At 36.0% G+C, this 14,716-nt stretch overlaps 3 protein-coding genes across 12 annotated transcripts in view; 1 reads left to right on the top strand and 2 right to left on the bottom strand.

The window, feature by feature from the left end:
• The window catches only part of LOC146461337 (ras-like protein 1), a 193,430-nt gene that overhangs the window by 1,934 nt on the left and 176,780 nt on the right, over positions 1–14,716 (bottom strand). The window contains exons 4-6 of the mRNA XM_085087009.1: positions 5,706–5,725; positions 1,725–1,952; positions 697–792 (exon numbers count right to left, since the gene is read on the bottom strand). Of these exons, the coding sequence (XP_084943135.1) occupies positions 697–792; positions 1,725–1,952; positions 5,706–5,725 (344 nt within the window). The remainder of the gene's footprint in view (positions 1–696; positions 793–1,724; positions 1,953–5,705; positions 5,726–14,716) is intronic.
• Positions 1–14,716, bottom strand: part of LOC146461344 (uncharacterized) — a 227,734-nt gene that overhangs the window by 172,502 nt on the left and 40,516 nt on the right. The gene's annotated exons all lie outside the window — the stretch shown is intronic.
• Positions 8,297–14,716, top strand: part of LOC146461342 (uncharacterized) — a 100,711-nt gene continuing 94,291 nt past the window's right edge. For 5 of the 10 annotated variants that reach the window (XM_085086996.1, XM_085086999.1, XM_085086997.1 and 2 more), the window contains exons 1-4: positions 8,319–8,436; positions 9,496–9,608; positions 11,737–11,823; positions 12,497–12,576. In XM_085086996.1, the coding sequence (XP_084943122.1) occupies positions 9,500–9,608; positions 11,737–11,823; positions 12,497–12,576 (276 nt within the window). In that variant the 5' untranslated portion in view covers positions 8,319–8,436; positions 9,496–9,499. Of the gene's footprint in view, positions 8,437–9,495; positions 9,609–11,736; positions 11,829–12,496; positions 12,577–14,716 lie in introns of those variants that run through there. The other 5 variants (XM_085086990.1, XM_085086989.1, XM_085086995.1 and 2 more) reach the window with 4 other exon arrangements.

The following is a 14,716-nucleotide window of genomic DNA, read 5'->3' as shown; positions in this document are numbered from 1 at the left end:
TGATTATGAAGGTAAATATCCATTGTGGTTATTCTGCTATCGGCCACATACTGAATACAGTGTATATAATTTGAGTGATAAATTGGACACTGTGCACGTTAAAATAATACTTTTACGGAAATAATTATCAGGAAACACATCACAGGTCTCAAAGAGGTTGTGTATTAACTTTAGAGACCATGTTTTACCTAACTGGGTACCAGGAAATTACATAATCAGAGGTCTGAAATAGAGTCAGGATTTGGAGAACCAGACAGTGCAACCTCACAAAAATTCCAACGATTAGCCACACTGATAACAGGCTCATCTTCACAAGGGTTTCTGTTCTGCAGCCAACTCAAAATGTACCAACAGCTAGCCACGTTATCAGTCACAGATCATGATTTTCCGTTCACAGTAACTTTCACCAAGACTTCTTTGGACTTGGCTCCATCGACCTGATATCACTATTAAAGGGTTTCTGTTGCCCAATGCTGCTAAAATATTCTTAGACTTCTGATGTGAGGATGCTTTGAGTGCTGTATATGAAGTTGTTTTTTTGTTTGGGGTCACATGACCAGGATTGAGAATACGTTTTGGGTCATTTTCAGACCAGGAGGTTGTTCTAGAGTATTGTATTTTGTTTTAGAAAAGGATTATACAGTTACTTGGAACCAACCTTCGGTAATCATTCCACCTTGTAACAGTGTAACCTACCTTGGCTGATGTCTCAATTAATGGGATGTTCACATCAGATGAATTGCAGTATTCTAACACTTCATCTTTCATTACTTCTCTTTCCTCTTCTAAATCCTAGAATGAGAAATGGGGAATGGGAATTGTGTATCAGTTATCTTGACCCCTTAATTGGTTAAAGGGAAGCAGGGACCAGGGGAATCAGAACTCATTTGGGTTCCCACATACATGTATGTTGGATCTGTCTTGAGTTTCATGGTGTCATTTCCAGCACGCATGCATGTAGCATGTTAATCAGGTGTACAGCGCTGCACATTTATCATATTATTTATTTTCATCCTATCTGTTTACACTTGGTTATTTATTTATTTATTTGTTTATTTTTTCTTGTAATATCAGATAATTTACGGTAGGCCAGCAACTCAGTCATAAAAATACAATAAAATAAATAAATAAATAAATCACTTCATTTAAGTGTCAATGTATTTGGTGCAGAGCACTAATTGGGGACACTTTCCAGATCAAATTAGAATTTAGAAGCGTTGGTTTTTGAGGAGAAGGGAAAACCGGAGCACCCAGGGAAAAACCTCTTGGAGCAAAGACAAGAACCAACAACAAACTCAACCCACAAATGACGCCGACTCTGGGAATTGAACCCAGGCCACACTGGTGGGAGGCGAGTGCTCTCAGCACTGCATCATCCCTGCTCTCCAGAAATTGTATATGTACATGTATAGCAAAAACAAATGTAAGATTTTTCCAACACACTTGATATTAGGTACATGCAATTTGGCCACTGTAAAGAGATTCGAGTAACTGATGTTTCAACCGTGAGCCTTTTGTGATTCCCTCTTACATGTGCATGTACAAGGGACTAACACTGGAAACATCAGCACTTGAATCTCTTTACATATGTATGGTGTCTGAATCACCTGATTAACTCTGTTGATAAAAAAAAAAAACATTTGTTTCCAATCCTTACTGTACAGCACCATTGTTTCTTAAGTAAATCACCCATCAATGTACATGACTTGTATAGAAGAACTTACCAACTTATTTCCAACAATGACCATCGGGATAGCTGAAGTGAGTTGATGATCTTGGATGATCTTGCTTCTGAGATCCTGGAGTTGGTGCCAACCGGATACAGAATTGATGGCAAAAAACACTAAGAATGCATCACCTGTCGCTACTGATGAATCACGGAATGAGCTGTATTCTTCCTGCTCTGCTGTATCAACTATCTCCACATCATATAATTTGCCATTATATTCAATCTGCATCAAAAGATTGTAGAATTAAAATAATTACTAATTTTATAAAACTGGTGAGGCCATCACCTTTGTCCATTTACAAGAGTAACATCACAGCTGTCATTTATTTTACAAATTTTGGGTTAAATTCTGCAAGAGGTGTCTGAAATCTACAATCGAAGGGGTGAGTGGAAAAAAGCCCTAAGTGACATCTGATCTTATGTCAAATTCTCCTTTGCTCATACAAGGAAGAACAAGGGAATTTACTTGGAGAATTAGGCACTCAATCAGATGTCACTTAAGGCTTTTTTCCACGCACCCCTTCAATTACATGTACATGTACATGTATGGAGGCAATGTAACCCAACACCATTGGAAAAAAAAATAATCAATTGGTAGTCAATAAGCACATAAACTTTGCTGCAGTGCATGTATGTGCTAAAGCTGCATTGTACAGTATGCATACCTATTATAATTCAGAGATTTGTCGATAATGTTAAATACCCTCTGCAAACATGGTTAACTTTGAAATTTGTTGCATACTACACACCTGAAAATGCTACAGTATGCTGGAAATGTAACCTACATGTACATGTACAGCTATCAGAGCACCTTTCATGTACAGGTGAACATGACTGTTAATGAAACGGTAAAAAAATATCAAAAATGTAATTATTTAATTTACACATCCAATCTGTGTATGTATGTGGTGTTAAATCAAGTATATTCTGTAGTTCAAGTAGAAATATCCTGGGTACCCACAAGGTGCGGTGCAGAGGAGTTTTTGTTCTGCAGCCGACTCAAAATGTACCAACAGCTAGCGACGTTATCAGCCACAGATCATGATTTTCCGGTCACAGTAACTTTCCACAAGACCTCTTTGGACCTGCCTCCATCGACCTGATATCACTATTAAGGGGTTGATGTTGCCTAATGCTACAAAATATTTTGAGACTTCTGATGTGAAGGATGCTTTGAGTGCTGTATATGAAGTTGGTTTTTGTTTTGTTTTGGGTCACATGACCTATTAGGATTGAGAATACGTTTTGGGTCACTTTCGGACCGCAGGGTTGTTCTGGAGTATTGTATTTGTTTTAGAAAAGGATTATACAGTTACTTGGAACCAACTTTCGGTAATCATTCCACCTTGTAACAGTGTAACCTACCTTGGCTGATGTCTCAATTAATGGGATGTTCACATCAGATGAATTACACTTATTCTAACACTTCATCTTTCATTACTTCTCTTTCCTCTTCTAAATCCTAGAATGCGAAATGAGAAATTTGGAAGTGTGTATCAGCTATCTTGACCCCTTAATTGGTTAAAGGGAAGCAGAGACCAGTGGAAACAGAACTTATTTTGGTTCCCATGTACATGTTTGTTGGATCTGTCTTGAGTTTCACGGTGTCATTTCCAGTACGTCTACATGTAGCATGTTAATCAGGTGTAAAGCGCTGCACATGTACATGTTTACTGAACCCTGGCTAGTGTTTTTTTGTTGTTTTTTTGTTGCTTTGTGTACATGTTTGTGTGTGTGTCCTATCTGGTTACGCTGTTTTTTTTTTTCCTTTTATAATTTAATTGCATCCTATCTATTACACTGGTTTATTTATTTATTTATTTATTTTTTCTTGCAATATCAGATACAGTAATTTATGGTAGGCAGGCAACTCAGTCATAAAAATATAATAAAATAAATAAATAAATAAATAAATCACTAAATTTAAGTGTCAATGTATTTAGCGCAGAGCACTACATGTAATTGGGGACACTTTCTAGATCAAATTGGAATTTAGAAGTGTTGGCTTTTGAGGAGAAGGGAAAACTGGAGTACCCAGAGGAAAACCCCTCGGAGCAAAGATCACAACTAACAACAAACTGAACCCACATACAGTGTATGACACTGAGTCTGGGAATCGAACCCGCGGATTGCTGGGAGGCGAGTGCTCTTAGCACTGCGTCATCCCTGCTCCCCTGAAATTGTACATGTACATGTATAGCTGAAACAAATGTAAGATTTACCAACACACTTGATATTAGGTACATGTAATTTTGCTACAGTGACTGTAAAGAGATTTGAGTACTGACGTTTCGAGTGTAAACGCTTTGTGATTCCCTCTTACATGTACATGTACAAAGGAGTAACACTGGAAACATCAGCACTTGAATCTCTTTACATATGTATGGTGTCTGAATCACCTGATTAACTCTGTTGATAAAAACAAACATTCGTTTCCAATCCCCACTGTACAACACTATAGTTTCTTAAGAAACTACATACAGTATGTACATGTAACTCACCCATCAATGTACATGTAAATGTATAGAAGATTAACTTACCAACTTATTACCAACAATGACCATCGGGATAGCTGAAGTGAGTTGATGATCTTGGATGATCTTGCTTCTGAGATCCTGGAGATCGTGCCAACTGGATACAGAATTGATGGCAAACAACACTAAGAATGCATCACCTGTCGCTACTGAAGAATCACGGAACGAGCTGTATTCTTCCTGCCCTGCTGTATTGATCTCCACATCAAAGTGAAATAATTTTCCATTACATGTATATTCAATCTGCATTAAAAGATTGTAGAATTAAAATTAATAACTAATTTCATAAAACTGGTGATATCATCACCTTTGTCCATTTACAAGAGTAACATCACAGCTGTCATTTATTTTACACATTTTGGGTTAGAATCTGCAAGAGGTGTCTGAAACCTACAATTACATGTACATGTATGGCACTCTCACGTATGGAGGCAATGTAACCCAACATAATAAGAAATTAGAAAAAAATCATCAATTATTAGTCGATAAGCACATAAACTTTGCTGCAGTGCATGTCTGTGCTAAAGCTGCATTGCACAGTATGTATTCTTATTATAAATCAGAGATTTGACAAATAAAACTAATGCCCTCTGCAAACATGGTTAATTTTCAAATTTGTTGCACACCACACACCTGAAAATGCTACAGTATGCTGGAAATTTAACCTACATGTACAGCTATCAGAGCAACTTTCATGTACAGGTGTACATGACTGTTAATCAAACGGTAAAAAAAATTTATAAAAAAATGTAATTATTTAATTTACACATACAATCTGTGTACATATGGTGTTAAATCAAGTATATTCTGCAGTTGAAGCAGAAATAACCTGGGTACCCAAAGGGTGCTGAGAAGTCAAATTTAATGTAAATCGCGGCTAAACTCACTGCGAAATTGCACAGCAAATTAAGTTTGTTGATACAAAAACGTGATCGAACAAAGCATCATGAGATCTTACAATGCGTCTGTTGAAAGATTATCCCCAAGACACAAGGCACATGCATCAATGACTGAGAAATGTCCAGAAGTGCATGTTAATGAGATTCATGAACTGTATGATAAGGTGATCCCCTAACCTTAATTCTCATGAAAAAAAACACATCATTCTGTCAAACATGAAGTCATATGAAAACGACAAAAAGGCCTGTTTTATATGAAGTACCAAATTCAGGGTTGGGTGCATTTGGGGGAGCATCATTGTAGCTTACACACAGGCAACCATTGCCGGCTATGTTATCTTTCGACAACGCCCTGTGGGGCACCAAGCCTTAAGGTCTCCGATGTGTCCTGGTGGGTCCACAGAAATCATTTTCTAGAATGAACCTCTTAATTACAGTACACATTAGCAACAGACATGTATAAGACTTTACAAAACACAAAATTAATAGTTTTGCTTGTCTCTCACTACAGATCACTCTCCACAACTCAGATGCATACTGTACCTCCTTTCTATATGTTTCCTCTAACACCGAATACAATGTATGTGGAAAGAGTAACAAGACTGTCTTGTCTGACATGGTTTAGTTCACAACGTGGTTATACATGTACCACCAGATTATAATAGGATCCCATCAAGAAAAGAAGAAAATGAAAAGAAGACCATACATGTACAAAGTGTTGTTTTGTGGTTAGGAACTGTTAGTGAAAACAAGAGAATTATAAGCTGATGTTGAAAATGAGGTTAAGTTTGAAATGTACATGACTGTACATGTACAGCAGAACCCATGTTAATACAACCACCTTAAAAATGGTGAAATAACCCCATGGAACTCCATGAAAAATTTTCCATGGAAACCCATGGAATTCTATGGAATTCCATGGAGTAAGTTTTAGGACATGGAATTCGACAGAAATAGCTCCATGGAGTTGCTGCATGGAATTTAATGGAAATTTTCCATGGAATTCTGTGCGCAAAAGTTCCATGGAGTTCAATGGAACACAACTGCATTCATAATGAATTTCCATGGGATTTGATGGAAAGACAAAATCCATAGAATTCATTGATGAAAACATTTCACTGATCATGCTTTGCCATAAAATGCTATAGAAACAGCTTTAATAATTATTATAAAGCCTAAAATTATACTAAAGGCTTTGACCACATTTAGTGACTGAAGGGACGCACCAATTTATTACTTTTCTGTGATCAGGCTTTACATTCACAGTTATTTGCTATTACTGAGAATGATATTTTTCAGTGATGAAAATTATTGTAGCTAAATATATATACACCTGTAATTTTGTAACTGTTATAAACTGAAATTAATATACATAAAAATTATTGAATATACTACAGGATAAATACTGCATAAAATAAGCTAGTAAAAAACGTTTGAAATTGAAAAAAAAAAATGAATTGAAATAGTGCATTAAAAGGTTTGAAAAGAGAACAAGTTTTATTTTTTTAAGCCCCACAAAATTCATGCTAGACTTTGCTAGAATTATGGCGAATTTCCTCCAGGCTATTTAAAATTATTTGTGCCTCTGTCCTATCTGGCCATCACTCTTTCACTAATCCAGCAAAGAAAAATGACTATTTTACAGTCTTAATTTATTGACACTAATTTATTACGAAAAGGTCAATCATGTTTCACTGGTTGCCGGATTCATAAGAAGGGGTGTGTGTTGATAAATTCACTAATCATGTCTCTCATAAAATACTTAACAATTTGTATGTTAGTTGTTTCTTTACTTGATGCATGTAGAAAACTAAAATATTCCTTTCACTCTCCAAAAAGTAAGGGGAGTGGGGCTGAAGCCCCCCCCCCCCACCCCTACAGTCCCACCCCCTCCACAGTCTCTGACCTTGTAAGAGTATTTACTGGAGCCCCCAAATCTCCTTTCCAGGCCCTTATAATATTATTACTGTGGATGTACAGTATTTTAACTGGGTGCTTTTCCAGAGACCAAGTGTTAAAATTTCATCCACTTTACAATAGAATACAAATTTTATTAACACTCCCCAAAGGGGCTTTTCGGCATTAATCATCTATGAAAACTTATAATATACATGTGAGATTATAAGAGAAATTACAATAGGATTATGACAACATAAAATAAGATAAAAATACAATACAATCACCATAAAAATAATACAACAAAAATTTTAAACATCTTCCGCAGGAGGATGTTTACATTGTTGAAAAGGGAAGTTGAGTTATTTGGTAATTTGTTCCTGAGTAGTAGTAGCAGAAGTCACGATTCATAAAAAAATGAATCAGTTAAAATAGAGTCCAACGGTCATAAGTGACTAATTATCTTGTTGAGCAGGATTTGGTGACTTCAGTACACTCTTAAGAATTGGCCTTGACAACACTATTGAGTTGAAAAACTGTAGTAAAACAGAAAATTGAGCGCTTTAAGTGAGTTCTTCTGAGTGATCACAGTGATCTTGTTAGTTTCTGAGTAAAATGAGGGTATTTAGCCTTTAACTGACATCTGAGGTGGCAGTTACAAAAATATACCCGCAATGGGCATGAAGTTGATCACCGTGCAACTTCATTCAAATCAAGATCACGTACTGTAAGTCTTCAGCTTATACCAAGATATTATATTAACCCGGCTACAAATAATAATATTTATTACCCCGTTAAAACAACTGCAAAGGCTTGATATTAAAAATCAATAGGGAATGTCTACGTCAAAAATCTGCAATTTGCTCTATAAAATTCAAGAGGGGCAATTTCACTCGCCCAGAAGATCTATAAAATCACACATTTTCACGCAGTCTTTCATCAATCTTACTCGCCCAGAAGATCTACATGTATAAAATCACACATTTTCACGCAGTCTTTCATCAATCTTACCTCTTTATAAAAGTAGTTATCCACATTTGCTGCTTTTATCCATCATTTTTTAGCTTAACAGAGGTAAAAATCCAGCGGAAATGTCTCCTGAACGCTCGAATCCCGCCAAAAATCTCAGTTTATGTAAATGAAACGAGTCTTTTCCCGAGCCTGCAGTGCAATATCTGCTGACCAAAATGGCTTTGTTCATGCCCAGTCTTCCTAGTCTGAATGAAATCTAAGATGGCTGCCGGTACTCAGTGACTCTAGTCGCTTTCTTAATTACTCATTTTAAAAGCTAGCATTGCGCATGGAGGTCGTTGGAATTATGATTCAAAGCATTGCTGTTCTTTTTGGCATTAAATGGAGTCAAGATTCATCAAAGAAGGTTTGAAACTAATAGTGTTTTCACAAGTGGAGACCAATAATTGTAAGCTTTGTTTTTTTAGTATTAACGCTTTCCTTGAATTATGAAAGGAAGCCACTTGCAAATACTAATATCAGTTACTCATCTTGGTTTTATGTCTATATATGTTCAATTTAAATAACATACAAATACAGCACACTCTTGTGGTATAGACAACAAGTATACATCCTTGCTCTTTCTTCCAAACCATTTGTTATGCCATGGTTAAATATACAGTATGGTTCAGATTAAAACTCACAACAAAGAAACTGTGAATTGTAAATTCCAGTGTACAGTAAAGTTCTGATAGGTTTGGGTACAAAACAGCTGCCTCAAAATCATATTTTGTTATAGCGAGAACAAATAAATAAATATGAAATGTACATTGTAAATCAAGCTTAAACTCAGCTGAATAAAATAGTAGTAAAATATAATACGATAATTAACCATGCATAGGAGATTGAACAGAGTAAAATAGACTATTTTATACATATTTTGCAATGGACTAGAGTCTACCTCCAAAACAGTATTTTAAATTTATCTATTTTTTGATGGCCTATTTTATTCATATTTTTGCTGGAACTGGCCATAACCAGTATGCTATCTGCAGAAAAATATAAATAACAATGTTGTTATCTTCTCCACTGCTATTCATGATCAGTGAATACTTAAGGATGTTGCCAATTTAAGGTACAGTACCGCTTGAAACTAAGTTGGACCATTTGCACGCGGTAAAACCTCGTCTTTGCCGAACGTGATTACCGCGAATTCACCGCGTTTACAATTTTTTGAAATCACATAACTGCACAAAATGTACATGTACTGAAGTTACAGTCTTGGTAATCCCTCACAGTATACATGTGTAATTTTGTACATGGAATTGTTGTGATGAACTGGTGCCCTGAAATGCATTTTATTGCACAATTTGTTTATAATAACAGTGTATATGCATGTACAGTCAACTCTCTCATAGGGACCACTTCTTGTAAGTGACCACCTCCCGTAAGCAACCACTTTGTAAACAACCGTTTTGTTTCTCAGTTAAATGCTGTTTCAAGAGCTCTCTTGTAAGCGACCACCACTCAAATTTCTTGAGGGACTGCGACCACTTTTTAGGCCAGAAATTACACATATTCTTTTGTTTTCTGTTTCCGGTAAGTGACCATCCAACATAATCACGTATGATTGTTAGTAAATCATTACGCAGAATTGACAAAAGTTTAATTTTTAATAATGCTGCCCTGGACTGCTGACAGTTAATAACAGTTTACAGACAGAGAAGATGGCTATAATTAGATTAAGCTTGGCCAGCGATTCTCAAAAGTTATAGTCAGGCACTCTTAATGCTCCAATCATACCACTTTTCGTGGACATCAGTCAAAGAAAGCCCTTAAATTTATGCAATGCCCTGGCTATCCCTTGAGAAATTAATAAGTGCTGCACATGCAGCACAATAAAAATAATTTTAATTATTGTTTTAATTAGTCAATTAATACCAATGATAATGATAATGATAATGATAATGATAATGATAATGATAATGATAATGATAATATCGATAGTAATAATAATTCACATAATCCAACTTAGCTAATGTGGGGTCATAATACTGAGAGGAGACAAAAAATAAAATTTATAGCATCTGGATTCCCTATTCAATCTCACTGTCTTAATGTAATAAAGTGTATTTCCACTGAACAAGAAAACATGTGCACAATGAAGGGAGATTTACAAAATGCTGGTCCCATTGACCTTTGCTAAGCCCCCTCCCCCCCCCCCCCCTCTTCAAATGGCAGTTCTGTGCTCCAAACCCTTGGAAAATATACTGAAGTTTTATTTTGGCACCATTTTAACAACAATGCTAGTGATTTCTCATGCGGAGATTGCACATGCCTCATTTGAAAGAAAACAATGCAATTTTGAGGGCTAAATGTACACAACAAATGATCAATTTATTCTGTGAAATGACGCAGAATATTGCCTACATGTAATACTTAATAGGTAAAATTAGGGGGAAATCAGTGAAAGAGTAAATTAAAGCAATAATTTGCTTAGGGATAAAAATAAAACCTAAAAACAATCTTTTTTATGTCCACAAAACACATACACTGTACACAGTAATTATATAGTACGGTCGAACCTCTATTAAGCGGCCACCTATTAAGCGGCCACTTTCCAAAGTCCCGAATTATTCAGTTGTCAGTAAACTGCTGTATTCAATACCTCTATTTGACAGCCAACCTCTATTAAGCGGCCAGTTTTCAAAGTCCCCAGGGTGGCTGCTTATTATAGAGGTCCGACTGTATTTCATTATTTTATATTTTTAACAACAATCTTGAGATTTCTCTGAAAATATGCATGGTTGTGAGGGCTTTTTTCTGAGGAAACCCTGATCTGCACTTGCCATGGATATGTTGAAATCTATTTTTGGACATCCATGGATAAAAAAATAATGTTTGCCTGAAGAAAATATGACTTCCTTTAAATCAATAATTGATTTAATTTATATGTAGTATGTGTATTTATTTTAAGGTTGATCTCTAGACTAAAAGTTATATTTTTGTTGCAATGTTTATTATTATCCAATGTTGTTGCTCCAGATCCAGAGTGTTTATTCCAGGTGCGAAGTTTTTACTCAGTTAATCCTATGTTTTTATATTTCTGGCCCCAGTTGTTCAAAGAGCAGATAATTTTATCCACTGGATTAGTCGCTATGCGGCAGATAATGGAAAAATGGAAAATGGTCAGATATTTCACAATAAATATTTGTTGAATAAGAGAAAATTCCTTGGTTTAATTAGGGAAAATGCTTCTCAGTAACTTGAAAACCCAGGAAATGGCATTTTCAGGAGTTGATCCTGGACTCCCTAAAACATTGACATGGGCGTTTGACACTCGCATTATCAGAAAGTATATTCACATTTATTCCTGGATCCATGTTTATTGATAAATACAGTAGCTTGTATTGAGGAGAATGCAGCAAGTGATTTCACTTTGATCTGATTGGAAATTTCTTCTCACTAGATGGCTGGCCTGGTTAAAAATGAATTTGAAAATACATTATTTGACTGTATAGCACATAATTCCATGACAAGATCATCGTCAGCGCTTTATAGTATAGGGGCACTCTACGACTGAATTGGAATTTAGAAATTTTGTTTTTTTGGAAGAGGGAAAAATTTTGCTGATCATGGAAGAAATTCCTCTACTGAGTGGAGACACCTACATGTACTGAATAATGTTACTATATAAAGTTACATGTCTTTAATTTCAATTTTTAAGGGAACAAGAGATCAACAGTATATACACATGACTGGAAGTGGCAAAGACAGCAGCTACTAGAGAAGAACATACTGGAAGTTCAGGAATGTAATGTATGTGATATATTTTAAGATTTACTGTAGCTCTGCCATTGATTTTGGTCTCATGTATACTTTGTTCATTAATTACTTAACCTTATAAGCCTGGTGGCTTCCCTTGGGCTTCCTTGCCATCAAGTATTTAAATAATAATAATAATAATAATAATAATAATAATAATAATAATAATAATAATAATAATAATAATAATTAATATAATAGTTGAGAATGATGTATTATTCCAGAAAGTGACACAGGCATACTCGGAAAAAAATCCGAGTGCTCCTATTAGGAGTCGAACCTAAGACCTTCTGATTACTAGTTCGGATGCTCTACCACTGAGCTACAGGAAACTTGTGGGAGCTAAGGCCATTAAACTAGGTTCATGGGACAGACATATATGTATACAACACGTTCGACATTCAAATCCTAGCAGTACGCACTTTCTGGAATAATACATCATTCTCATTCATTCACCAGGCTTGAAATATAACATCACATTTATTTCAAATATAATTGTTGTATTTGTACAATTTATGGCAAAACAATAAACTGAACTGAATGCCAAGAGTTAACCTGACACTGATTGGTGCATATCATGTGGTTTATTTTATTTTATTTTTGCTCTAAAATTAATTTTATCAAACCAGTTTAAATGTGTAAATGGTGTGTTTCTCTTACAGGTCTTGAAGTGTCAGTTGTCATATTGAAGTGCAAGATCCCTTTTGTTTCTTTAGACCGATACTTCAAAGACTCACAACAGGTTAGTTCTTAGGTTTTATTCTTGGGTTGCCCAAAGGTCAATTACATATAATTTTATACAGAAGGTGAAGCTTTCCAAACAAGGCATGATTTGGCGTTAAGGTTACCTTATACCTTCAGAGGTTTCTCGCGTCCAAGCGATTTAGCGGCGATGTAACGCATCCAGTTTAAACTGTAGATACCTAAACCCATATATCAAATTAAAGCTTGTACAGCTGGCTATCAAACTATACCAAGAAGTTGGAAAGAAAATGAATTGCCGAATTTTTAGCACTGTTTTTCTAAATTCAATTTTTTTACTTGGAGTAGACACTTTAAAGAGGTAAAACTCAAAGGGAATTTGTTCGTTTGTCTTCAAATTTGGACAGTAGCTAGTTTAACATATAAACAACAAAACCGTGTCTTCGAATTTTTTCTTTGGAATTTTTTTTTCTCCGAAAGCGATTTTGTACAATCACTCCGCATTTTTTTTGAGCCTATTACGAAAACGTTCTGTAACTTTTCACTGCGATTGAATATGGCAAAATGCAGACACGTTTTTGAGCGCTTTGGGTCCGAAAACTGTGGAGCAAATTAAATTAGCAAAATATAATATTCGCTTTGACTTGTAGCTTTCAAAAGGTGATTCAGACGCTCACATTTAGAGGTCGTGAAAAATTCGACAACTCACTTTATTTCAAAACTCTTGGTATAGTTTGATAGCCAGCTCTATAAGCTTTAATTTTATATAAGGGTTCAGGTATCTACAGTTTAAACCGGACGCGCTACATCGCTTGGACGCGAGATACCGCTAAAGGTAAAGGGTAACCTTAAAACAAGAGACAACTTGTAATGTAGCTTAATATAATTTAGACCTTTGAGCTCTCTGCTGGGGGCACCTCATGGTTCGCTTTGCTTCCTTGCTGGCCTGTAAGAAAGGTCATTTTGCTTGCTTTATTTTCAAGCCGTTTTCCCTCTCCGCCCTCCCTTTGGTAAGCATTCCACTGATTGGGTTTAGTGCGGCTTTAACCCATAATATCAAAGAACAAATTCTCCTATCTTGTCATCATACTTTTCTTATTAAAGTACTGGGGAGAATTAATTAAGAGCGCCTGTCTGTAAAAATCAGACAAATTCTAAATTTCGTGGCAAGGGTGGAAAATTCGATTTCTTTCATATTTTAATGTCAGATAGGCTAGGATATAACTAAAATCACTGTATAGTTTTTTCGGTGAAATATCTTTTTATTACACGGAATGCCCGCAGGGCATGACGTGTCTAGGTTTCGGTCGGGTATCTTTTTTTTTCTTCGTCGTAGTCACAAATCGCCACATTAATTTATGCATTAAAATATGTCCTCCCGTGGTAGGGATGTATTGTTCTGATTGTCTTCAACAAAAGCGGCGCAATCAAAATCTGTTATTCGGGCACATATCACGAGAGAGGGGACCCACTCATCCCTTCCTGTGTGACGTCAAATCATTATTTGATTTATTCATTAAACCTTGATTAAATTCTACCCTCTCCCAGAAGGGATTTATTGTTCTGATTGTCTTGAACAAAAACAGCCCAATCAAAATCTATTATCGGCGCGTATATCACGAGGGAGGGGACCCACTTATCTCTGCCTGTGTGACGTCAAAGCAAGTCATCATTTCGAAAAAATGTTTTTGTTTAATGGCGGCCACATGTATGAATTTAAGACTTTGATCTGCCGTTTTCAGAGAGAAAACAAACCTTTTTAATAATAACTTCTAGGTAGTACTCGACAGTTGAAACGGTGGAAATTGGGAGAGTTCACAGCAAAGAAACTCCGCTTTAAAAAACAGATCGAATGATCAACGCGGAGGATTAGAGCTAGAGGAGGCCAGACCAGTTCAGCTGGGTCATGACGTTATTGCATAGTTATTTCTACGGTGGTCCATACCTGCCACGGCAAAACTTACTTTTCCACGGCAAAACTTTTTTTTTCCGCGGCCAAACTTACTTTTCCACGGCAAAACTTTCTTTTCCACGGCAAAACTTACTTTTCCACGGCAAAACTTTCTTTTCCACGGCAAAACTTACTTTTCCACGGCAAAACTTTCTTTTCCTCACTTCCGGAATCCAGTCTCTCTCTGTCTGCAGTTTCCCGCTATTTTAGATTCAGGAACTTCTGACTC

The sequence above is a fragment of the Pavona decussata genome, unplaced genomic scaffold (genome assembly GCF_977016875.1).
Source record: "Pavona decussata unplaced genomic scaffold, jaPavDecu1.1 SCAFFOLD_199, whole genome shotgun sequence".
Taxonomy (NCBI): Eukaryota; Metazoa; Cnidaria; class Anthozoa; order Scleractinia; family Agariciidae; genus Pavona; species Pavona decussata.
This window is presented reverse-complemented; position numbering and strand designations above follow the sequence as displayed.